The 25,541-nt window shown below is 54.9% G+C and overlaps 1 protein-coding gene across 1 annotated transcript; it reads left to right on the top strand.

Moving 5' to 3' along the window:
• Window positions 1-20,257: 20,257 nt before the first annotated feature.
• LOC135976656 (fibrinogen-like protein 1-like protein) lies at window positions 20,258-25,119 on the top strand. The gene is made up of 4 exons (XM_065573552.1): window positions 20,258-20,444; window positions 21,962-22,105; window positions 22,854-22,916; window positions 24,029-25,119. The coding sequence occupies exons 1-4, from the start codon at window positions 20,441-20,443 to the stop codon at window positions 24,655-24,657; spliced, it is 840 nt and encodes a 279-aa protein (XP_065429624.1). The 5' UTR covers window positions 20,258-20,440; the 3' UTR covers window positions 24,658-25,119.
• Window positions 25,120-25,541: the final 422 nt, after the last annotated feature.

A 25,541-nucleotide genomic window follows, 5' to 3' on the forward strand; every position in this document is an offset into this window, starting at 1 on the left:
CAGCCTCTCCTCATAAGTCATGTGCTCCAGACCCCTAATCATTTTTGTTGCCCTCCGCTGGACTCTTTCCAATTTTTCCACATCCTTCTTGTAGTGTGGGGCCCAAAACTGGACACAGTATTCCAGATGAGGCCTCACCAATGTCGAATAAAGGGGAACGATCACGTTCCTCGATCTGCTGGCAATGCCCCTACTTATACAGCCCAAAATGCCGTTAGCCTTCTTGGCAACAAGAGCACACTGTTGACTCATATCCAGCTTCTCGTCCACTGTGACCCCTAGGTCCTTTTCAGCAGAACTGCTACCTAGCCATTCGGTCCCTAGTCTGTAGCAGTGCATGGGATTCTTCCGTCCTAAGTGCAGGACTCTGCACTTGTCCTTGTTGAACCTCATCAGGTTTTTTTCTGCCCAATCCTCTAATTTGTCTAGGTCCCTCTGTATCCGATCCCTACCCTCTAGTGTATCTACCACGCCTCCTAGTTTAGTGTCATCTGCAAACTTGCTGAGAGTGCAGTCCACACCATCCTCCAGATCATTAATAAAGATATTAAACAAAACCGGCCCCAGGACCGACCCTTGGGGCACTCCACTTGAAACCGGCTGCCAACTAGACATGGAGCCATTGATCACTACCCGTTGAGCCCGACGATCTAGCCAGCTTTCTATCCACCTTACAGTCCATTCATCCAGCCCATACTTCTTTAATTTGGTGACAAGAATACTGTGGGAGACAGTATCAAAAGCTTTGCTAAAGTCAAGAAATAACACATCCACTGCTTTCCCCTCATCCACAGAGCCAGTTATCTCATCATAGAAGGCAATTAGGTTAGTCAGGCACGACTTCCCCTTCGTGAATCCATGCTGACTGTTCCTGATCACTTTCCTTTCCTCTAAATGTTTCATAATTGATTCCTTGAGGACCTGCTCCATAATTTTTCCAGGGACTGAGGTGAGGCTGACTGGCCTGTAGTTCCCCGGATCCTCCTTCTTCCCTTTTTTAAAGATGGGCACTACATTAGCCTTTTTCCAGTCATCTGGGACCTCCCCCGATCGCCATGAGTTTTCAAAAATAATGGCTAATGGCTCTGCAATCTCACCCGCCAACTCCTTTAGCACCCTCGTATGCAGCGCATCCGGCCCCATGGACTTGTGCACGTCCAGTTTTCCTAAATAGTCCCGAACCACTTCTTTCTCCACAGAGGGCTGGTCACCTTCTCCCCATGCTGTACTGCCCAGTGCAGGCTTCAGTCACTTCAATCAAAGTTCATTGTGACCAGATGCTGAACACCATTAATGCTAACAGCCAGGGGCAGGAGCACCCCCCCCACACCCCCCCCGAACAGGGAAAGAACAGGCTAAAGAATAACGCCATGGATTCAAGTCAGCTGGGCCTGATGGAGTTCACCCTCGGGCAGGGCTTCCAAATCGTGGGCTGTAGCCCAAAGATGGGCCATGACGTAGCCCTGGCTGGTCCACTGGCAGGGGTGAAGATGGGGGGGAATGTGAAGGGGCATTGCCTCCCCCCCAAACTGTATCTTTCCATTCCCCTCCTGACCATGGCCCTTCAGTGCATCCCCAGGACACAAGGCCCTGTCTAATTGGCCTTCCTGACAGAGCCTGCATGGAGAGCGTGCGTAGGGGGGAGTTTGGGGAGCAGGTTTGGAAAGAGGGATGTTTTCAGGGGGAGGGAAGCTGGGAGCCGCTGAGGTGCAGCTGGAAGGTTTCTTCCTCCCTCCTCAGCATCTGGGATGCAGACAGGGGGGAGGGGGTTGCTATTTTGTAGTTGGGCGTATCAGGGACCCCCCCCCCCCCCGTGCACTGAGCTGTCCCCTCCATCTCGGTTGCTGGTGGTGAGGTGGGGGTGTGCTGTTTTGCAGTGTGGGAGCGGGGGATCCCCCTGCCCAGGGCACTGACCTCTCCCCTTCCCACCTCCCATCTCCGCTGTCCTTGCTGGGAGCCACCCCCACCCCCCACTCTGCCCATTGCAGGCTGCGCTTGGTGCCCTCCCCAGCCAGCCATCCCTCGCCAGGCTGGAGCATGACGCTGCAAGCGGGGACATCCTCAGCCTGTCCCGGGCAGCCAGCTCGCTCAGCCGTTTTGCTGCCTGGGGGCTCCCTGCCAAACCCAGGGTTCCCCTGCACCATTCCCCCCAACTTGGGGTCCCACCCACACCCCAACTCCCCCCTGAACATGGCTACCCCTCCCCTTCCAAAACAACCTGAACTCTTCATACGCCACAGCCCACCCCCGCCCCTCCCCATGAGCCACCTGGCAGCAGTGCCCTCCATCGGATCAAACTGCTCTCCATGTCGCCCTCCCACCCCCACACCCCAGGGCCAGGCTGGCGCTCTCTGGGGCTGGACCCCGGCTGTGACTGGGGTTTCAGCACTCCTGCTTCACAGATGTATACAGAGCACTGTATAACCAGAGTTGTCATAACTATAAAGGAAAGGGTAACAGCTCTGCTGTGTACAGTACTATAAAATCCCTCCTGGCCAGAGACTCCAAAATCCTTTTCCCTGTAAAGGGTTAAGAAGCTCGGATAACCTGGCTGACTCCTGACCCAAAGGACCAATAAAGGGACAAGATACTTTCAAATCTTGGGGGGGGGGGGGAAGGCTTTTGTTTGTGCTCTTTGTTTGGGAAGTTATTCGCTCTTGGGACTGAGAGGGACCAGACATCAATCCAGGTTCTCCACATCTTTCTGAACAAGTCTCTCATATTTCAAACTTGTAAGTAAACAGCCAGGCAAGGCGTGTTAGTTTTTACTTTGTTTTCTCAACATGTAAATGTACCTTTTACTAGAGTGTTTACCTCTGTTTGCTGTACTTTGAATCCGATTTCTAATGCAGCGTTTTGCTCTGGCCTATTGCTCTTTAAGTTTGATTACCCTGTAAAGTTATTTTCCATCCTGATTTTACAGAGATGTTTTTTACCTTTTTTCTTTAATTAAAAGCCTTCTTTTTAAGAACCTGATTGATTTCTCCTTGTTTTAAGATCCAAGAGGTTTGGAACTTGATCCACCAGGAGTTGGTGGGAGGAAGGAGGGGGATGGTTAATTTCTCCTTGTTTTTAGATCCAAGGGGGTTGGATCTGTATTCACCAGGGAATTGGTGAAAGGTTTCTCAAGGCTTCCCAGGGAAGGGAATCCACTTGGGAATGGTGGCAGTGGACCAGATCTAAGCTGGTAGTTAAGCTTAGCAGTTTTCATGCAGGCCCCCACATTTGTACCCTAAAGTTCAGAGTGGGGAAGCAGCCTTGACAAGACTCTAGTGACTCTCTCACCCTGGGCTCTCCCCAGTATAGACTCTTGTTCACACTAGTCGAATGATGTTCAAATGCTGAGAAGGAGCAGGGAAGAGGCACAGAAATGACTTGTGGCCTGGCCAGCACACCTTCGAGCAGGCAACCCGAGGGGCTGCAGCTAGTCAGCTTGACTAAGCAGTTCCGAGCTCTGTCATTAAGGTCTATAGTCACCCAGCAGGAGGAGGTAGCTGCATTTCAGGTTTTTGCTCTAGCAGACAAAGGTGTAAGGAGAGCTGGCAAAGCTGATGTTAGAAACATTGACACTGGAAATCCATGTAAGTGTAGAAGAGTGACGGAACCAATCGTGCGGGGACGTGGGAATTCACTCTCACCTGGCCTCTGGGGATGGAGGCAACACGTGGCTGGCACTTCTCGCTCCTGCCGTAGGAGGGGCAGGTGCTGCTACCGACTGCTCCCCCTAACCCCCGCCCTGCTGCGCTCTGGGGATGCTGCCCTGCTGTGGAGCTCTCAGGTGTCTTGAACTGGAATTTGTTTGGAGAGAAACTGCTAAGGAGCCTTATCAGCCCCGAGCAGAGAGTACCTGGGAGCCTGCCTGGGTCGGGCGGGTCTGGTACAGCCTCCCCCCAGATAAGGCTCTTTCCTGGACCTGCCACCCATTGGAATCTGGAACGATTCCCTCCGAGGTAACACCCGGGGCAGCCAGGGCAGGGCAGGGCACGGCCTCCTCCCCGGGAGCGTTAGGGCTTTCAAGAGTCAGAGGTGTCAGCGGAGCAGGTTGTATGTTAAAGCAGCGAAGGCAGTTGGGGGGCAGAGGAATTGGGTGCTTTGCCATTGCACTTGATCAGGTCAATTTGAAAATTCTTTCAAAGGAAATCCAGATGTATACATCTGACTGGGGTACATGTACACACATACACACGCATACTCACATGTGCACACACTCATGTGCACATACACGTACACACATACATACACACATGTACACATACACATATATACAGACATACACATACACGCTCACACGCTGTCCCTGGAGAGCCCCAGGATGCGACTGACGGGGTGGCTGGCTATTATGGAGGCAGAAGGGGGTTGGGAGAAAATAATCAGGAAGAACTTTGGCTGAAAATGCAAACCTAAGCTAGAAATCTGTGCAGGGCTGGGCTCAGCGAAAATGATCTTTTGAGCTGCTCTTATTAACCGTGGTCCTGTACTTCCTGGTTTGCGTCGGACCCAGGCAGGAGACTGGGCTGCTCTCAGCTGTAGAAGCCATTGGAATGAGCCAGGTTGGAATGAGCCAGACCCTCAGAGCCTTCTGCCACCAATCGCCCCAGCAGTCACTGATCCACACCAAACCACGTCCTTCCAGTCAGGCAGTTTCATATGCACACGTCAAACCCTTGGTTAGCCACTCAGACACCACGGTGATGGGCACAGTAAGGACTGGCGGGGGACCCACACACATGAAACGGAGCTCATTAATAACCGATCAACAGCATATATGATGCAATGTACATTATATATAATTTTATTATTTATATAGTTATGGAAAGTAAATAATACATGGAAGAAATGAAAGGCTTTTTTTTACATTATTTTTTTTGTTAGTCATCCCTGCCGGGGCCCCGCCAAAAATGTTTGAATTGGGCCCCGCCCTTCCTAAAGCCGGCCCTGCTGGAGAGAACAGGAGGATTCAGTCAGCAGGGGCTGCCGATCCGTCCCATTCACCAGGGCTGCCATCCTGCGGCTTCAGCATTAGTGGCTGGGGTGACTTGGGGAAAGGTCTCAACCTCCCCACATCCCACTTCACTGCTGCCAGAATCCCTCCTGCCCCCCCCCGCTACAGTCCCCTCCCTACCCAACCTGGGTGGGGCTGGAGGAGAGGGGTCTGAGAACTTGAGTTGTGGATTGGAGGTGGAACAGCTGTCAGGGGCACTGAGGAGGAGGTGGCAGGAGCTCCCCGTACAAGGAGGGGGGTTGCCACTGGAGGTCACTAGGAAGGACAACAAGACTCCATCCTGGGGGTCAGGAGGGGGAATCCATCCCTCAGAGGTGGGCAGGGGCTGGGTGGAAATGCTGCTGGTTCCAGGGGCCGTTAATCCCCCCTGATTCCTCGGAGGCGTCTGAGTCTCAGACAGGTTCTCGTTCCCTTGCAGCAGGAGGACGTCACGGCCAATGTGATGCGCCAGCTCCGTATCATGCGGCACTTGCGCCAGGTGCCCGAGGCGCTGCAGGGCCTGTGCCTCTGAGGCCACCAGCAACTCCCGCTCTCTGCTGCAGGTACTGCTCTGGCTCTCTGTAAATGGGGAGCTAGTGGAAGGGGAAATGGAGCCCCCTGGCACTCACAGAAAACTGATTACAGAATGAGCCTGAACTGAGAGGCACCATATCCACCCCCGTAAAGAGCCAGACTTCAGTGGTGATACACCCCAGCTGGGGTAGCAACAGGATTGAGAACGAGGTAGGAAGTTCAGAGCAGCAAGGAAAGCCTGGAGGGGAACTTGAGAAGAGAGGTTGGAAAAGTGCAGCAAAGAGAAAGGTGCAGACCTAGCTGTTGGGTCCAGGGCCCTGAGCTGCTATCAATGTCAGGGTGGGACTGGGTTCCCCTACCGGCCCCAGAGGAGGCGGCGTATACGCACCTGGAGAAGGTTCCCAAGCCCAGCAAGGGGGCTACAGGCTGAGCAAGTGCCCCAGCGATGGCAGAAGGACTTCTGTCTGTGGAAAGACCTCTTTGGACTTTTAGTGTGAGGCAAGCTGGGCCCCAGAAGGGTGGACTAAAGGTGGTGAGCTGGCCGGAGTTACCGGGCAGAGAAACTGCCCTGGTGCTGGAGCGACCATGGATGGGGGACGCTAGCCCAGCGAGAGGGCTGTGATGCCATGCCTGGCCGCCGGGGGGCACCTAACGATGAGTAGATTCATTTATGATTGTCATAGTTGGCAGGATTGAGTTCCCCCTGTGATCCGTGAGGGAAGTCTTGGTTGCTGAAGGAATCATAGAATATCAGGGTTGGAAGGGACCTCCGGAGGTCATCTAGTCCAACCCCCTGCTCAAAGCAGGACCAATCCCCAGACAGTTTTTTGCCCTGATCCCTAAATGGCCCCCTCAAGGATTGAGCTCACAACCCCGGGTTTAGCAGGCCAATGCTCAAACCACTGAGCTATCCCTCCCCCAAGCAGCGTCCAGTGAGGAGATCAGGGAACGGGTTGTTTGCAGTCCTGCCACTGACCGGTAACGTGATCCTGGCCAGGTCACTCTCCCACCTGGTGCCTCACTTTCTCTGTCTTTGAAATGGGGATCATCCCGACCCACATTAAGAAAGGGTTTGATCCTCTGCTCTTGCTTCCCAAATCCCTGCCCTCCTTGCCCCACACAGGCCTCTGCCCTGTTACTCAAACTACCATGCACATGTTAGTGCCTGTGTCACCCTCGCAACTGCAAGGTCTCATGTACAGTCTCCTGCCAGCAAACTGAAGCTGCCACTAGATCCAGAATAGGAATCGCAGTTCCTGTGCGCTGCCCTGAATGGAGTCTAGACCCTGGGCATGGGGAAGGCCAACGCTCACATCCAGGTAGATCATCAACCTACTCCTCTGTCCCAGGAGCAGGAAGGCCTCTGGTTCGTGCTCCCTTCGGTAGCTGGAGCTGCTGAGTTGGGAGTATGGTGGGCAGAGATGGGAACAGGCCATAGGATGAATCAAGTGTCAGGGGGAGACTCCCTGTGTGTGGGAGATGATGTTGCCCCTCTGTTGGGGAATCCCTTCCTTGCAGATGCTGGGCTTTGGGTGCTGGACTCTGCCAGGAAGCCCAGCTCCCATCCCTAGCTGCTTGGCTGTTCCCTACACTGCTGTGCACCAGGCCCTCTGCAGAGAGCTGCTCTGGGCAAGGACTACAGAGCCTGCTGTCATCCTGGCAGGTGTCACCCCAGGTTCCATAATCCTGACCCCTGGTCTCCCTCCGCTGGCAGGCTCTGAGCAAGGCCTGCCCAGAGAACATGGATGACGAGCTCTCGATCCTGCTGACAGCACCCCCCAGCACAGACAAACTCCAGCACATCTTGGAGGTGAGCAGAATGGGGAGGGGCCGCAGGGGTTTTACCTTAGCCCTGGGGACTCCTAGAAAGAAGAGACTGGAAAATCCATGTTTCTATTGGATCCTTCCGAGTATGCATTCGTGATATAAACTCACTGGGTGACCTTGGGGTAACTCACTTCCCCCTTACGGCATCAGTCTTCTCCACTATCAAATCTACACTGGGGAAGAAGGACAGAAGCCCCGACAACCACCTTCCCCTCTGGGTGTCTGGTCCTGGGAGCCGAAACCAACTGGACTATCTGCCCCATCTCCTAAACTGTAAACTATTTTATTTGTATTGTATTATTTTGCAATTGTTAAGAGCAGCAACTACTTAGCTCAGACTGAAGCATCTTATCTAATTTTTGAGATCTAAGTGGCTCCTCTTTGAGTGCGACGAGACAATTTAACACATTGTGACAAAGAATTTTCATTGCCACTTGTTAAGATTTCAAGAAACAAACTGGTTTAGTTTGAATAGGATTTTCGGTCAGAAATGGTTTCAATGAAATTTCCCCACCATCTCGATTCCTGGGCTCTATCTCTGCCTTTCGGGGCGGGGGGTGGGGGTTGCTGTCTGTTAGAACAAGAGTCTGAATTGGATAGGGATAGAGACCTCTTCAATGTTCTTAATGAAGTAAATACTAATGGGAATTGTGTGATCATGGGAGACTTTAACTTCCCAAATATAGACTGGAGGACAAGTGCTATTAATATAATAGGGCTCAGATTTTCCTAGATGTGATAGCTGATGGATTCCTTCACCAAGTAGTTGCTGAACCAACAAGAGGGGATGCCATTTTAGATTTGGTTTTGGTGAGTAGTGAGGATCTCTTAGAAGAAATGGTTGTAGGGGACAGCCTTGGTTTGAGCGATCATGAGCTAATTCAGTTTAAACTAAATGGAAGGGTAAACAAAAATCGATCTGTGACTAGGGTTTTTTTTTTTCAAAAGGGCTAACTTTAAAAAATTAAGGAAATTAGTTAGGGAAGTGGATTGGACTGAAGAACTTGTGGAACAGATGGATCAGACTGAACAGGTTCCAAACCTCTCGGAGGCTCCTACCTTCTAAACAGTGACGTCAGTTTTCTAGTAAAGGAAGGAAAGCTACAGGGGACTCAGAGGTTTCCCTGGTCCTGAGCCCCTGTCCTGCCTGGCTGATGTCAGCATCTCTCTGTGAGGTCACCACCTCCCCACCACCTTTGACCAATAGGCTGAGGTCCTGCAAAAGGCCTTTGTGATGTCACTATCACACCCACCCCTCCCCTGCAGTGCTAATGTCCTGCCGCAGGCCAGACCCTTTGGAGGTTTGAGCTACTCCCTGTGGATCACCCCGCTCAATGAGTGTTCATTCTAGGAAGCAAGCCGGCTAGACAGTAGAACAGCAGAGGCTGCTCCCAATGCTACACTCGGTTTCTCAGAAATGAGTAGACTTTATGGGCAGAAGAGACAGTTAGAGCATCTAATCTGACCCCCTGCATATCACAGGCCTTTCTGCACCATATGGGGCAGGCAGAGCTCTGCCTGGGCGCAGGGGGAATGGGATGGGGGTAGATCAAGGAAAGGGGGGAGGGGAATGGGTGTGAGGGAAAGAGCTCCTGTCCCAGATGAAGGAATTTGGGGGCAGAGGAAAGGACCCTGCTCCATAGAGAGGGGAGAGGGTTTCTGTGAGTGCCAGGGGGCTCCATTTCCCCTTCCACTAGCTCCCCATTTACAGAGAGCCAGAGCAGTACCTGCAGCAGAGAGCGGGAGTTGCTGGTGGCCTCAGAGGCACAGGCCCTGCAGCACCTCGGGCACCTGGCGCAAGTGCCGCATGATACGGAGCTGGCGCATCACATTGGCCGTGACGTCCTCCTGCTGCAAGGGAACGAGAACCTGTCTGAGACTCAGACGCCTCCGAGGAATCAGGGGGGATTAACGGCCCCTGGAGCCAGCAGCATTTCCACCCAGCCCCTGCCCACCTCTGAGGGATGGATTCCCCCTCCTGACCCCCAGGATGGAGTCTTGTTGTCCTTCCTAGTGACCTGCAGTGGCAACCCCCCTCCTTGTACGGGGAGCTCCTGCCACTTCCCCCTCAGTGCCCCTGACAGCTGTTCCACCTCCAATCCACAGCTCAAGTTCTCAGACCCCTCTCCTCCAGCCCCACCCAGGTTGGGTAGGGAGGGGACTGTAGCGTGGGGGCAGGAGGGATTCTGGCAGCAGTGAAGTGGGATGTGGGGAGGTTGAGACCTTTCCCCAAGTCACCCCAGCCACTAATGCGGAAGCCGCAGGATGGCAGCCCTGGTGAATGGGACGGATTGGCAGCCCCTGCTGACTAGGGTTACCATACGTCCGTTTTTTCCCGGACATGTCCTGCTTTTCGGCAATCAAACCCCCGTCCAGGGGGAATTGCTGAAAAGCCAAACATGTCCGGGAAAATGCCGGCCGGGCACTTCCCCTCCCGTGGCTGCTCTGCTCCGCTCCTCCCCTCTCAGACTTTAAGAGCCGAGCTGCCCGAGACAGCGCTACTGGCTTCAGGCAGCCCCCCCTGCCTCCGGACCCCGAGCCGCCGGCCAGGCACTTCCCTTCCTGGTTCCAGCTGAGCTGCTCCGCTCCTCCCCTCTCAGACTTTAAGAGCCGAGCTGCCCGAGCCAGCGCTACCGGCTTCGGGCAGCCCCCCCTGCCTCCGGACCCCGAGCTGCCGGCCAGGAACTTCCCTTCCCGGTTCCATCTGCTCTGCTCCGGCGGCTCGGGGGAAGCGACGGTCGGGGGTGCAGGGTCTGGGGGCTGCCCGGCAAACCGTGAAGCCGGTAGCGCTCGGGCAGCCCTTTCCCCGTGGCTGGGAGTGGGAGGGAGGAGTGGGCGGAGTTAGGGCGGGGGGTAAGGGGCGGAGTTGGGCGGGGCTAGGGGTGGGGAAATGGGCGGGGCCAGGGCCCGTCGAGGGTCCTCTTCTTTTATTTATTAGACATGGTAACCCTACTGCTGACTGAATCTTCCTGTTCTCTCCAGAACGGGTCCAGCCTTGCCAGCAGCAGGACAAGCATCCCCTGCCCATGTGCCTCAGCCCTGCCTGGTCAGACGCCATCACCCGTCAGTCCTTGGCCTCCCAGGCTGCCAGTGATGGGAGCAACTCTGGGTGGTGGCTCGGGTGACACAGACACCGGTCCACTAGGAATTGGGTGCGGCCCTGTGGGACAGGAGAGTCTCGCAGAGGGCACTTGGGGGACTCTCCTGCCCTTCCCAAGAGCGATAGCACCGTGTCCTGAGAAGATAAGTCTGGGATGAGGCAAAGCTTGTCATTAATTAGCCTGGCTAAAGAGCTGGGTGGAGCTGCTCCGGGGACAAGCTGGCTCGCTCCTGCTCATGGAGGTGAATTCATCTCCCTTCCCAGGAGCACCTGCTCTCCCTTTCATTCCCCACCAGGCTCCTTGTGCCAGGCTAAAGAATGGCCACAGGATGGGAATGAGGCCTGGGCCCCGCCCCAATCTCCTGAGTCTAATGCAGCTGCTCACCTTGTCCCCCATCAGCTGCTGGGTTTCCCCCAGGAGGGAGTAGGTGACAGGGAGAGAGACACACACACATTTGTCCTTCTGGTTGCAGGGCTTGTGTCCTTCCAATCCCATTGGTGGCTGCACAGTGGGCAGAGTCCTCGCTGCGTGCCCGGCCCAACAGAATTGCAGGGCGTGGTGTGGAACACAGAAAGAGATAGAGAGACTCATCCTCCAGCCGGCGTCAGTCTGAGAGAACTTGGCTGGGGTCCCAGTCTCACTCTTCTAGCAGGTGCCATTTCCCAGCTGGGTTCCTTACCCCTCTGGTGCAGCAGCAGCTGGTAGAGCCGGTAAACCCCCTCCCTGGCCTGCCGGCTGATGTCCTTGGCTGGGTCACTGACGGACAGAGCCAGCTGTGCCCTGTGGTGACCCATCCTGGGGAATTCCGCTGAGTTCTAATGGACGGGAGAGAGAGGGGGGACTCCATCAGCATTTTCCTGTCAGCTCCCAGCTGCTCCAGGATGACAGGGAGGCATGAACCTGGAGCACAGCCCCCTTAAAAGCCCAGAGTTACCACTTAACTAGGAGAAGAAGAACTTGACTCAAGCCAGGCTCACTCTCTGCTCTGACTCTGCCTCCCCAAGAGGAACACTCCTAACCCACAGCCCCTGCAGCAGCAGATCCTACAGCCCGTCGGAGCCAGCCCACCTACGCCTGGAGTCAGGAAGCTGGGGTCAGAGGGCACTTACATCAAACTCAGGGAGGGTGATGGTGGATCTGAGCAGGGCCGTGCTGATCTTAATGGCCCTGGCTCTCTCTCGCGGCACCCTGGACACGATCCAGTAGTTAATGTGCTGTGGGGAAAGGAGGCATTGCACTGACTGCCCTGACCAAGGATGCCCACTGGGGGCCCGGCTAGGAGGACTGACTGGAAAATGGATCTAAGAGTGAAGGTAAAATTGCCCCCACCCCTCTCATCGGGCTCACCTCCAAGATGTACTGGAGCCTGTCGGTGTCTGGGGATTCTGCCAGCAGGTTCTCCAGCATGGCGTCCAGGAGGTCTGGCAAGACCCTAGGCAGATCCTGAAAGCAAGGGAGAGCCATGGGTCAGAGTTAGGGAAACTGGGGCTACATCTGCCACAGGATGGGAAAACGGGTCTCTGGGAAGCACTGGTGAGACCCCAAACACATATCCTGGCCTCTCTCATTCACATCCCACTGCAGGCAATTAGCAGGGATTCATGGCAGGATGACAGCTCGCTCTTCTATCCATGACATTAGCATGATCTACCTGCACTTGGGTGGTGTCCTTCTCCATGCCCAGGGTGAAGACGGCATGCAGGGCAGCTCGGAGGAGGTGGGTCTCCATCTCTGGCTCCACGGCAGGTGTCATGGTGCTGGCAAGAGAGAGGAGCCGGTATTAGACTGTGCAGTACGGGGATGGGACTGGTACCAACACGCAGGTGAAACTGCAGTGAAATAGGCACAGGCTGGCAAGAAGGGAAACTGAGGCACCAAGCCAGGGAATGACAAGGCCAAGGTTTCTCAGACAGACAGTGGCAGGGCAGGAATAGCACCCTGCAGGATGGCAGGAAGAGACCCCCCCCAGACTGTCCTGGACTCCCTGAGAGGTGCCTCCCCCCAACTGGAGCACCAAGGACCAAAGTGGCAGCATCTAGTGTCAGTGGGGTTCATGTGGCTCAGGCCAGACCCCTGGGCTGGGGACCCACCCCCATAGCACTGATCGAGGGCCTGACTTCTCACCTGGAACAAAGCTGCGGCGTCCATCGGCCTCGCTGCTGCCCGAGTCCCAGGCACTGCTGCTGTCCCATGGGGAGCGGGTCGAGCTGCTGGTGGTGGGACAGGGATCCTCCACCTCCTGCCCTGGGGAGGCTGGAAGGTCCTCACTGACCGGGCAGGGCGATGCCTCCTGCTGGGAATCAGGGCTGGGCTCCTGGGGCCGCTGCTGCCCACACAACATGCCCCAGAGTCACTCTGCCCGGCTCCCCTCCTGCGCTGGGTCCTGCCTGCCCAGCCGCAGCCTGGCCCAGCTCCATTTCGACCTGGCCTCTCCCACCTCGGCGCCAGCGCTGGGAGCGGGTTTTCTCCGCCAGAAGGCTGGGCACTTCCACCTCCTGGCCTGGCCGGGAGCTCCTTCCCCGCCAGTGGGGACGGAGGAGCCGCTCTGCTCCGGGGGAAGATGGCAGCTGCTTCCCTCAGGCTCTGGGGCCACCTGCAGAGCCTTCTTCCTGAACCTCCTCAGGAGCCTGGCCACCCTGGAACCGAGCGGGGAGCGGGCGTGAGTCTGGGGTCAAGGCAGCCTCTGACTAACCAGCCTGTTTGGTCCCTCCCCATCCCTGCCCTAGCCAGAGCAGCTCTTCCTCCCCCCACAGGGGTGCATGTAATGCAATCTACACGCACTGGCAGGAGTTCATTGCATGATCTGCTTCCTGCTGTTTGGTTCTGGGCTGTTGGAGTACGGGCTTGCAACCATCTGTGCACACATATTATACTAATTGCATCTAGACCACATCTCCCTAGTTTGTTTGTGAGAATGTCCTTATTAACACCAAGATGGATCACATCTACTGTTTACCCACTTCCACTAGGCCCGTAACCCTGCCAAAGAAGGAGCTAGGATTGGTTTGGAATGATTTGTTCTTGACAAGTCCATGCTCACTAGTCCTAAGAACCAAATTGTCCTGTAGGTGCTGACAAACTGATTGTTTAATAAGGAGTTCCAGTATTTTTCCAGGTATGTTAATGGATGGGAAGACGTTCTTTTTCAGGGATCTCTGACGAGAACTGGGGCACAGCACTTAGTTTGTTGAGGCCATAAAATGGAGACAGGCACCTCTTCTCTTCGCCCAGCACCCCAGATACCTAAAAGGGTGGGACTCACATCCCTCAATGGGCTTTAAAAAAGACAATGGTTACAATGTGGCCCCAACCATTTCTGGTTTCTGCAGACTAGATGTTTTAGCAAAGTTTAGAATTCCTTGGTGCTCAACACCGTGAAACTCCCCTTTCTCCTTCACAAAGGGCTTTAACGCCCCTTATCTCACCCAGGCTCTCGACTGCCCAAAGTTGGAGAATTCTCCCTGTTCCCACTGCAGAGCACCCCCCACGACACACACACAGAGTCCTCCTGGTGGTGGGAGGGGAACAGAGGAAAGGACAGAAGACATAAGAGATGAAGAGAAAGGAGGGAGGGATGGAGGAAAAGGTAAAACAAAAAGGACAAACCCTAATGTCCCCAGTGATTCTAAGGGACAAAATCCCAGGTGGGGAATAAAATTCGACCACCTTAAGCTAGTGTTTTCCATGCCTAGAATTCAGCTGGCGCCAGATGCATCAGACTGAACACGTTCCAAACCTCTCGGAGGCTCTTACCTTCTAAACAGGGACGTCTGTTTTCTAGTAAAATCAGGAAAAAGAAAAGAGAAAACTCAAAAGAGGTTCCTCCTGGCACTCATGTACGTGAACCTAAATACTCTCTCAGACCTCAAAGAGAGACCTCGAGAAGGAGACTTGCTGAAGCAAAGCTACAGGGAACACTGAGGTTTCCCTTGCCCTGCGCCCCTGTCCTGCCTGGCTGATGTCAGCATCTCTCTGTGAGGTCACCACCTCCCCAGCACCTTTGACCAATACGCTGAGGTCCTGCAAAAGGCCTTTGTGATGTCACTGCCACACCCACTCCTCCCCTGCAGTGTTAATGTCCTGCCACAGGGCAGACACTTTGGAGGTTTGAGCTACACAAAGAGGAGACACTTAGATCTCAAAAATTAGATGAGATGTTTCAGTCTGAGCTAAGTAGTTGCTGCTCTTAACAATTGCAACACAATAAAATACAAATAAAATAGACTATTTCAGCCATTCTATTATGTCCTAATCTGATCTGAGTAAACATGATAGGACACCTCATCTTATGCACTGCTCCTAGTGACACTCTCCAATAGATCCCCATCCTCCACCTGCCGGGAAGTAGGTAGGGGCGGATTGTTATCCCTACTTGAAAGAGGGAGAAGCTAAGGCTTAGAAAGGAGAATTGACTTGTCTTAGGTCACACAGCCAGTCTGTGGCAGAGTTGGGAATAGGACCCAAGAGCCCTGATTTTCAAACTAACCATCAGATCTTGAATTTCAGACATTGAATGACCTGAAGAAAGTGCTCTCAAGTGAGTTCCAGACCAGCAAGAGTTCATAGTAATTATTCAGCAAGTATTTTAGGAGAACTGGAATGGTAGAGAAAATAATGAACTGCAGAGAAGCAACAAAATTTGTCGAACATATGACTGGTTATGACTATTTACTTGGTCTTAAAAGAAAACAACAGGGACCTGAGTCTCCTCCCTGTCAATAACCCCCTGCTCAGCCAATCAGGGTAGAGACCGAGGGGCGGGAGGATGAGGGTTCTCACCAGAGAGCCCAAAGGATGGCCCAGGTCACCGCTGGGGATCACTGTCTGAGCGCTATTTCAGCCCCACATTTTTCGGTGGACCTCCCACAATGGGAGTTGTAGAGCACCCCCCACGACACACATACACACCCCTCCTGGTGGTGGGAGGGGAACAGGGAAAGGACAAAAGAAGTAAGAGATGAAGAGAAAGGAGGGAGGGAAGGAGGAAAAGGTAAAACAAAAAGGACAAACCTTAATGTCCCCAGAGATTCTAAGGGACAAAATCCCAGGTGGGGAATAAAATTTGGCCACCTTAAGCTAGTGTTTTCCATGCCTAAAATTCAGCTGGCGCCAGATGCAGCAGACTGAACAGGTTCCAAACCTCCCGGAGGCTCTTACCTTCCAAACAGTGACGTCAGTTTTCTAGTGAAATCAGGAAAAAGAAAGGAGAAAACTCAAAAGAGGTTCCTCCTGGTGCTCACATACATGAACCCAAATACTCTCTCAGACCTCAAAGAGAGACCTCGAGAAGGAGACTTGCTGAAGCAAAGCCACAGGGGTCTCTGAGGTTTCCCTGGCCCTGCGCCCCTGTCCTGCCTGGCTGATGTCAGCATCCCTCTGTGAGGTCACCACCTCCCCTGCACCTTTGGCCAATAGGCTGAGTTCCTGCAAAAGGCCTTTGTGATGTCACTGCCACACCCACCCCTCCCCTGCAGTGCTAATGTCCTGCCACAGGCCAGACACTTTGGAGGTTTGAGCTACTCCCTGTGGATCACCCCGCTCAATGAGTGTTCATTCTAGGAAGCAAGCCGGCTAGACCGTAAAACATCACAAGCTGCTCCCAATGCTACACTCGGTTTCTCAGAAATGAGTAGACTTTATGGCCAGAAGAGACAGTTAGAGCATCTAATCTGACCCCCTGCATATCACAGGCCTCCTGTCCACCACAATAGCTACATTTGGGGCAAACACATTCCGGAAAGGCATCTAGTCTTTATTAATGAGATCAAGAGATGGAGAATCCACCACTTTCCTTAGTAGCTTCTTCCTGTGTTCAATCATCCTCGCTGTTGAATATTTGTGCCTTATTTGTCATAGGAATTTGTCTCTTTTCACCTTCCAGCCATTGGGTCTTGTTCTGCCTTTCTCTGCTAGACTAGAGAGCCCTTTAATACCCAGTATTTTCTCTCCATTAAGGCACTTCAACACTTCAGTGAAGTCCCCTTCAATCTTCTTTTGATTAGCTAAACAGGTTGAGCTCTTTCAATAGTTCACTAGAAGGCATTTTTCTCCAGCCCTCAGAACATTTCGTGGCTCTTTCCTGCCCCAGCTCCAATTTCTAGGACCATCTTTTTCAAAGGAGGACACCAACACTGGAGGCCGTATTCCAATATCAGTCTCACTGCTGCTGTGTCACCTCCCTATCCTACTCACGGCTCTGCTCCTACGTCTAATGATGGCTTTAGCCCTGTTCACCACAGCATCACACTGGGAGCTCATGTTGAGTGGCTTCTCCACTCTGGCCCCTAAATCCTTTTCAGAGTCCCTGCTTTCCTGGATACACGTCCCCATTCTGGAGGTGTGGCCGGCGTGCCTTGTGGCTACGTATAGGACCTTGCATTGGGCTCTGCTCAAACTTGTTTTCTTTGAATGGGTCCAGCTGGCCGAATGAGCCAGATCGCTCTGTATCACTGCCCTCTCCCCATCAGGAATTACCACTCTGCCTGTATTTTGTCACCCCCCAATCTTATCCGCAGTGATTGTATGTTTTCTCCCAACAATTATTTTAAAAAATTAGTCCTTGAGAGCTTCTTCAGACCCTTAGTACCCAGGACCTGCTCCCCACAGCACAGTGAGAAAGGCCGTCCAGCCCTGCTGGTACATGGGGGATAAGCACAGAACAAACGTACCTTTAGGAGCTGTGTTGTCCATAGGCTCTGAACAACATGTGGGGGTCAGCAGATTACAAACGCACGACAGACCTGTAGTGTAGACAGGTCCCAACTGTGTCTCGGTTTCCCACCCTGTAAAATGGGGAGAACAAACAAAACCTTGATTAGCTCCATTTGATAGCTGGGGAAACCGAGGCACCCAGTGGTGCAGAGACTCGCCTATGGTCCCAAAGCCAGGAATAGAAAACAGCAGATCTGATAGCCAGGCCTGGGACCTAACCCTGGTTTTCCTGGCCTTGCTGCTCTAAGTTTAGTCACAGCCTCCATGTCTTTTCCCCCGTGTCCCTTAACCCCAGGTCACTGCAGAAGAGAGATTTTCTGGTAGCCAGCTGGCTCTCCTGCATGTGGATGTCGTTCCAAAAGACGTGCTCTGGCTCAGTCCCATGCTATGGTTGGCTGAAGGAACCACTTGGTCACATTCTAGGCCCTGAGTTATACAGGAGGGGCGACTAGATGCACATAATGGTCCTTTCTGACCTGAACCTCTATCAATTGCTACATTTTCTGCTGCTAGGAAGAGAACTCTGGACCTATTTTCTCTCATTCACTTTCAGTCGGAATAATTTCAATCCAGGCCAAAGGATTTCCTCTTCCATTGTGTCTTCAGCACCTTTGGGAGCAACCAGTTACTGTTACCCACAGATTTCCAGTTTCAACCTGTCCCAGGGTGAGATGGCCAGGAAAGGGGTTGGAGCTCAACTGCACCTGGCCCAGGTGATGCAGCTCCCTAGGGTGAAGGGAATAAGTGTGGGGGTCACGTAACAAGACGCAGCCTGTGACTAGGACCCAGCCCTGCTGAGAGATAGAAGGGCAGCCGGTGCTCAGCCAGGAGAGAGACCCCAAGGGAAGCAGGCATGGGAGGGGCTTGGAGCGTCCTTTAAAGGTCAGGGACAAGCTGGGAAGGGGCCAGGCTGAGCACTAAGGACAAGGCCGTAGGAGGGAAAGACAGGGCAGTTTAGGAGATGGGGCAGATAGTCCAGTTGGTTTCGGCTCCCAGGACCAGACACCCAGAGGTGAAGGTGATTGTCAGGGCTTCTGTCCTTCTTCCCCAGTGTAGATTTGATAGTGGAGAAGACTGATGCCGTAAGGGGGAAGTGAGTTACCCCAAGGTCACCCAGTGAGTTTATATCACGAATGCATACTCGGAAGGATCCAATAGAAACATGGATTTTCCAGTCTCTTCTTTCTAGGAGTCCCCAGGGCTAAGGTAAAACCCCTGCTGCCCCTCCCCATTCTGCTCATCTCCAAGATGTGCTGGAGTTTGTCTGTGCTGGGGGGTGCTGTCAGCAGGATCGAGAGCTCGTCATCCATGTTCTCTGGGCAGGCCTTGCTCAGAGCCTGCCAGCGGAGGGAGACCAGGGGTCAGGAGGCTGCATTAGCACCGGTGTGCCATTGACCAGGAGCTGGCTGAGGTAAGCGCCGCCTGGCCGGAGCTCGCACCCAGAAACCCTGCCCCAGGTCAGAACCCCCTCCCACACCCAAATTCCCTCCCAGACCCCACACCCGGCACCCCAACCCCCTGCCCCAGGTCGGAACCCCCTCCTGTACCCTAATCCCTCCCAGACCCCACACCCCCACCCGCACCCCAATCCCCTACCCCAGCCCTGAGCCCCCTCCCGCACCCAAACTCCCTCCCAGAGTCCGCACCCCAACCCTCTGCCCCAGCCCGGATCCCCCTCTGGTACCCCAAACCCCTAATCTCCAGCCCAATCCCAGAGCCCGCATCCCCACCGGAGCCCTCACCCCTCCCTGCATTCCAACCCCCAGCTCCAGCCCAGTGAAAGTGAGTGAGGGTGTGAGAGCGAGCGACTGAGGGAGGTGGGCTGGGCTGGAGTGAGTGGGGGTGGGGCCTTGGGGAAGGGGCATGAAAGGGGTTGGGTCAAGGGCGTTTGGTTTTGTGCAAGTAGAAAGTTGGCAACTCTGTTTAAGGACCTTTGAAAAGCAGCCTCCTTAGCACCGCTCCTGATACCAGGGGCCAAGGCGCCCCCGGACATGAGAACCACAATAGGCCAGAGCAAAACGCTGCGTTAGAAATCGGAGCTCAGGCTGCCAAGCGAACGATAGCTGACAGACAGGAGATGCGGGAATTAAGGTTGTGCCTTCAGCCAGCAACTGGTGTTCATCCGTTTGCACCACACACACACCTGTAGCCAAGGCCACTATTTCCTTGTCTGTCTGCCTGTTTAGCGTCTCTCGGTCCTTACTGTGCCCATCACCGTGGTGTCTGAGTGGCAAACCAAGGGTTTGACGTGTGCATATGAAACTGCCTGACTGGAAGGACGTGGTTTGGTGTGGATCAGTGACTGCTGGGGCGATTGGTGGCAGAAGGCTCTGAGGGCCTGTCTCATTCCGACCTGGCTCATTCCAATGGCTTCTACAGCTGAGAGCAGCCCAGTCTCCTTCCTGGGTCCGACGCAAACCAGGAAGTACAGGACCACGGTTAATAAGAGCAGCTCAAAAGATCATTTTCGCTGAGCCCAGCCCTGCACAGATTTCCAGCTTAGGTTTGCATTTTCAGCAAAAGTTCTTCTTGATTATTTTCTCCCAACCCCCTTCTGCCTCCATAATAGCCAGCCACCCCGTCAGTCGCATCCTGGGGCGCTCCAGGGACAGCGTGTGTGCGTGTATGTGTACGTCTGTATATATGTGTATGTGTACATGTGTGTATGTATGTGTGTATGTGTATGTGCACATGAGTGTGTGCACATGTGAGTGTGCGTGTGTATGTGTGTACATGTACCCCAGTCAGATGTATACATCTGGATTTCCTTTGAAAGAATTTTCCAATTGAGCTGATCAAGTGCAATGGCAAAGCACCCAATTCCTCTGCCCCCCAACTGCCTTCGCTGCTTTAACGTACAACCTGCTCCGCTGACACCTCTGACTCCTGAAAGCCCTAACGCTCCAGGGGAGCAGGCCGTGCCCTGCCCTGCCCTGGCTGCCCCGGGTGTTACCTCGGAGGGAATCGTTCCAGATTCCAATGGGTGGCAGGTCCAGGGAAGAGCCTTATCTGGGGGGAGGCTGTACCAGACCCGCCCGACCCAGGCAGGCTCCCAGGTACTCTCTGCTCGGGGCTGATAAGGCTCCTTAGCAGTTTCTCTCCAAACAAATTCCAGTTCAAGACACCTGAGAGCTCCACAGCAGGGCAGCATCCCCAGAGCGCAGCAGGGTGGGGGTTAGGGGGAGCAGTCGGTAGCAGCACCTGCCCCTCGTACGGCAGGAGCGAGAAGTGCCAGCCTCTCTGCACAGAGCAGCAGCGTTCAGCCTGGGCCAGACGTGCTGCGGTGATGGGTAAGAGCGGGCTCGGAGAGCCAGAGGGTCTGTGGGGCAGCGCTGGGCCCTTCTGCTCCGCACTCGGGCTGGGTTGGCGAGTTCAGCTGGGATTGGAACCCACCAGCACTTGTGGGTGTGAATGTGGGGCTGGAACTCAACGTGGGGCGCTCCCACCTCGCCTGGGGGCGACTAGGGGGAAGGGCAGAGAGAAACCTGGGCTGAGACCCCAGCTCCAGGGAGACAGTCACCCCGGCCCAGCTGGGTTAAATTGCCCAGCTGTGTGACAGCCCCCCCATCCCCGAGGGGTTCCCCCCCCCGGTATGTCACAGCAGGATAATGTGCGTATTGAACGGCAGGGGTTGCCAGAGACTGGCTGGGAGAGGCCTTTGGGGATGGAGGAAGCAGCACTAAGGTACATGCCAACCTCCCTACAGAGGAGGGGTCGTGCCCCGCAGGTGTGGGGCAGGGAGCTGGGACACTGCGCGGTGGGTCATTGTCTGGCCCAGGCCCTTCCTAGCCGGAGGCTGAGGCCGAGGCATTTCCTTCAGGTCACCTTCCGCTGCAGCTGGGCCACGGGCCCCCATAGCCACTAGCCCAGCCAGGGATCCCAAGTGGGGATTGTCACGGCTGGCTCCTCCCTCCCGCCAGCAGCTCTTCACTGCCAGGGAATTCCTGAAATCCTGTGCGCCCCTCCCCCACCCACCTCCTGGGGCTGTGAGTGCCCCGCCGGACAGCCCCCCCAGAGCTCTGAGTGCCCCTGACCAGCCCCCCTCCACCTCCTGGGGCTCTGAGTGCCCCTGGCCAGTCCCTCCCCTCAGCCCCCCCCCACATCCTGGGGCTCTGAGTGCCCCCCCCCGGATAGCTCCCCCCCCAGGGCTCTTAGTGCCCCTGGCCAGTCCCTCCCCTCAGCCCCCCCCACTTCCTGGGGCTCTGAGTGCCCTCAGCCAGTCCCCCTCTCACACCCCGGGGCTGAGTGACCTTGGCCAACCCCCGTCCCTTCAGGAGGAACTCCCAGTACCCACCCAGCCCCCACACCTCAGGGTTCCCCTCCCTGCGGCTCTGTGGCCACCCCCTCACCCCCCGTCCGTGGGGTTCTCATTACCCACCCTTCAGGCCTCCCCAGGGCTCTCAGTGCCCCCCCAGCCCCAATCTCCATTTTCCCTTTCTCTCCCCCACTCTCCCGCCCTCCCCTGCCCGGTTATTTCCATGGCACAGGGGTGTCTCTGTGGGGCGGGAACATTTCTCCAGGGCGAATCCCAAACTCCTCAGCACCCATCCCCCTCCTGGGAGTCTCTGTCCCAACGGGGCCAGTTCCTAGCATCTCCTCTCTGCCCCATGCATGCCTGGCCGGTGGCCGGCTGCCCAGCCAGACTGACGGGCGAGGGCGGCAGTGCCAGGCTGTGCTGGGCGAGGCGGGAGGCTCCAGCAGTCCCAGCTCTCGGTTGTGCCGTTCCCGGGCAGAGGGAACTGGGAGTCGCGGCTCCTGAAGGGCGGGTTTGTGTTCCCAGCTTCTCACCGGCTCTTCCCTTTTGCAGCTGCCCGGTGCCCTCGTCTCCTGCTCCTCGCCGGCCTGCTGGCCCTGTCAGCCCCAGTTCTCACCCTGGAAATACACAACCTGAACATCTTAAAGGGATCCACCCATGCAATCCGGAACATCCACCCAAAGCACCTGAAGGCAGGTGTGTCATGTGTCTGCTTTTATAGCCCTCCCCCCTGGCCCTAGGGGTCCCTGCCAGCCCTGGGGCCCCAGGACGTCACTCACTGGCTGCCTGGGGATTATGGAGGCCTGAAGCCACTGGGAGAAATTACAATCCAACCGTAGCTCTCTATTCAAACCACGCTGAGCTCTTTGGCGGTTTGAGGGAGGGGAGGGAGGTAGGTTCGGGGGCGCACAGGGGCTGGCCCATTGCAGTGCAGGGAGCAGCACGGGACAAAGCCAGGAGGTGCTGGTTGCCTTGGGCAGCAGAGGGGGTGTGGAGGAGTGAACTGGTGCAGCCTGGGCCCGAACCAGGCAGGGGCAGAGATGTGGGTGCTCGGGCAGCAGGGCGACTGGTGCAGAATTAACACAGAGCTCGAGCTAGGCAGGGCAGGGCTGTGCAGAGCTTGAGGGGAGGCGCGGGGGCTGGAAGCTGCTGCAGGAGGAGTTGCAGAGCCAGGGAAGGGACTGGAAGGCACAAGGTGGTGTGGGCAGAGCCACGGGAGCGGGCGGTGAGTTTGGTGCCAGACTGGAGGGGAGCAGACAGAAGCCAGGTAGAGCGGTGAGGGGGGTTTGCAGAAGTGTGGGCAAAAGAACGGTTTGTCCTGGATGAGGGTTTCAGGGACATGGAGAAGGGGAGGCGAATGCACTGCTAACACTCTCTGGTGCTTGGGAGACAGTCTCTGACAACCCCTCATATCACGTGGATCTCCCAATTCCTGTCCCTACAGATCAGGGGAAAGGGAGCCTGCGGCACAGCCGAGCCAGTGACCCACAGTTACCAGAGGCCCACGGTAAGAGTATCCCACACTTCACCTATCCACGCCCTGCAGAAATGAGATGCAAGAACAACAAGAAGCAACAGAGAGTCCTGTGGCACCTTTAAGACTAACAGAAGTATTGGAGCATAAGCTTTCGTGGATGAATGCCCACTTCATGAGACGCAAGATTCACCCACGAAAGCTTATGCTCCAATACTTCTGTTAGTCTTAAAGGTGCCACAGGACCCTCTGTTGCTTTTTACAGATTCAGACTAACACGGCTACCCCTCTGATATGAAGAACAACAGGAGTTATTCACACAGCTTCTCCCTGCAGGGCACAACAAGGCATTGGGATGCATTGTCTGACCGGGCCAGAGGGGAATCCCCAGGGATGGCAGAGGGTGGGAGGGTGTGGGGGAAAGGGCTTGATACACACAGGCTGTAACATGTCTTGCAGAGGAGAAGCTTTGGGTCATGATCTTTCTGCAGGGAAAGTGGCACCACTGATAGACTGTGTGGGATCCAGGACCCACTGGGCCGTGTCCCTCACTACTGCAGGTGTGGGGAGTTTGCAGCCAAAATTTGGGATGAGTGGCAAGATCCTTTGACTCCACAGACTCCTCCTTTCCCTAGCAGCTGGTGTCGGTGGCCTCAGCACACACGCCCTGTTGGAGAGCCCTTGGCACAGGAATTTGCTGAGAGCTGAGGGGGTGCAGAACCCGCTGCTGTAAGATACAGTCACCCCACAGGACACACGGTGCTGTTAGCTTGCAGTGTCCCACGCATCGTGTCTGCCGTGTTAAACACCTCCTCGAAAACCCCTGCAGAGTATGAACAGGGGCCTGTTTGTCTTCTGGGAAACCTACGTGTGCACGTGCAAAGTAGCTAGTTAGAGAATAAACTGCCCAGGAGTGGGTGACAGGACCTAATGCCAGGGCTGTGCCAGCAGATTCGGGCTCAGTGTCTGCATCCGTTGTTGAAGCCTCTTTGACAATGGGCTGGCAAAGCATGCGGGGTGTCAGTGCAGACACTGCTGTCTGTGGCACACCGGAGGGGCCCTTTCTCACTGACCCAGGGTGGGAAGAGCTGAGCAGGGTTCTGTTCCACGGGGTTTAGTGAAAGCGATCTCTCTCTTGTGCACAGTCTGGCCCAAGGACTGCAGCGAGATAACCTGGAACAGGGTCAGTGGCGTCTTTGTCATCCAGCCCACAGGATTCCACCAGATTGTCGTTTACTGTGACTTGAACAGCACCAGTGAGGGCTGGACGGTCCTCCAGCGGAACCGGCGCGACACACAGATCACCTGGGCTGAGTCCTGGAGCACCTACAAGTACGGCTTTGGCAACGTGCAGGATGACTACTGGCTGGGGACGGAGTACATCTATCGGATCGCCAAGCAGAAGGTCTACCAGGTCAGGTTTGTCATCCACGATTCATCCGGCACCATGAAATACGCAGACTACAACCTCTTCGGTCTGGAAGACGAGTCCAAAGGCTACAGGCTGAGGCTGGGCTCTTACACTGGGACTGCAGGGGATGCCATGACTTCAAACAATCCTAGCACCGTGCATGACAACATGAAGTTCTCTGCTAAAGACCTGGATCAGGACACTTCCAGTGGGAACTGTGCATCTAGCTATGAGGGGGGCTGGTGGTACTCGGCTTGTCATTCTGTTCGACTGAACGTCAAAGGGAGCATCACTTGGGGTAGTTTCTGTAGTGGGAACTGCCAAGCCTCCGCCATCCTCATCAAACCAGCGTCCTACTGTTAGTCACCCCTTCCCCACCCTCCTGTCTGCAGTGAGGCCAACCTCTGCTCCACGAAGGGAGGGAAAAGGGTCAGCGTGTGTCATGGCCAAACCTCACACCCAACTCAGAGGGGAAGTATCATGTTTATCCAAAATGGGGCAACTTTCTCTTTTCTTTTCTTCCGTGCACTTTCCGAGCTAATCTCTGCTGGGCACTTGTGCTTTGCGTTGACTTGACTTAGTGATATTCGTAATCAGAAGAATCATTTGCAAAACCTGCAGTATCCAGATGTAGAAGCTCCGAGAAGAGTAAATGCCTCGGATCCGTAGTGACTTTTCAGTGTCTTTTGCTCTCAGACTCATGCGCAGTTCCAGAGGTCACAGGGGTGGGGAAATCCAGAAACACCGAAGGGTTTTTATAAACACCCGCTCTACTGCTCATTAGCAGGGATTAAAGCTTCACATTAAAAAGGCATTTTAAATGTGGTGGCCCCAGTTGGTAACTTTCTGTTCCCTGCCACTTACTCTCTGCTGTGCTCTCGTGGGCACCGTACTGCGTAGATCCATTCCCAGTATTCTCAGCCATCCTGCCTTGGGGGAGTTGGGCTGGCAGACCTGGCTGGGTTCCTTGCCCCACAGTCTTAGGGGTCTGCAGGTTGCTGTGAGGGAATTTTCGGCAATGGCCTAGCAGGATTTGAAAGCCAGGCCTGCACGTCTGACGATATCTGGGTAGCTGCAGCAGTGGCCTGAGGGGCCCTTTAATCAGTACCTTGAATTACTGTCCACGTGTGCAAGTAGGTCCGAGTCCAAAGCCAGTTGATAACAGGCAATCTTCCATTGACTTCAGTGGGCGTTGGATCAGGCCCTAGTGTAGGGTTGTTGGGATGGGCCTGTTGCTCTCAACTGCA

This window comes from Chrysemys picta, chromosome 19 (genome assembly GCF_011386835.1).
Source record: "Chrysemys picta bellii isolate R12L10 chromosome 19, ASM1138683v2, whole genome shotgun sequence".
NCBI classification, from domain to species: Eukaryota; Metazoa; Chordata; order Testudines; family Emydidae; genus Chrysemys; species Chrysemys picta.

Coding starts and splice junctions, on each gene's coding strand:
- LOC135976656 (XM_065573552.1), top strand. Junction 22,106..22,853: donor CCCAAAGCACCTGAAGGCAG/GTGTGTCATGTG, acceptor CTGTCCCTACAG/ATCAGGGGAAAGGGAGCCTG. Junction 22,917..24,028: donor ACAGTTACCAGAGGCCCACG/GTAAGAGTATCC, acceptor TCTTGTGCACAG/TCTGGCCCAAGGACTGCAGC.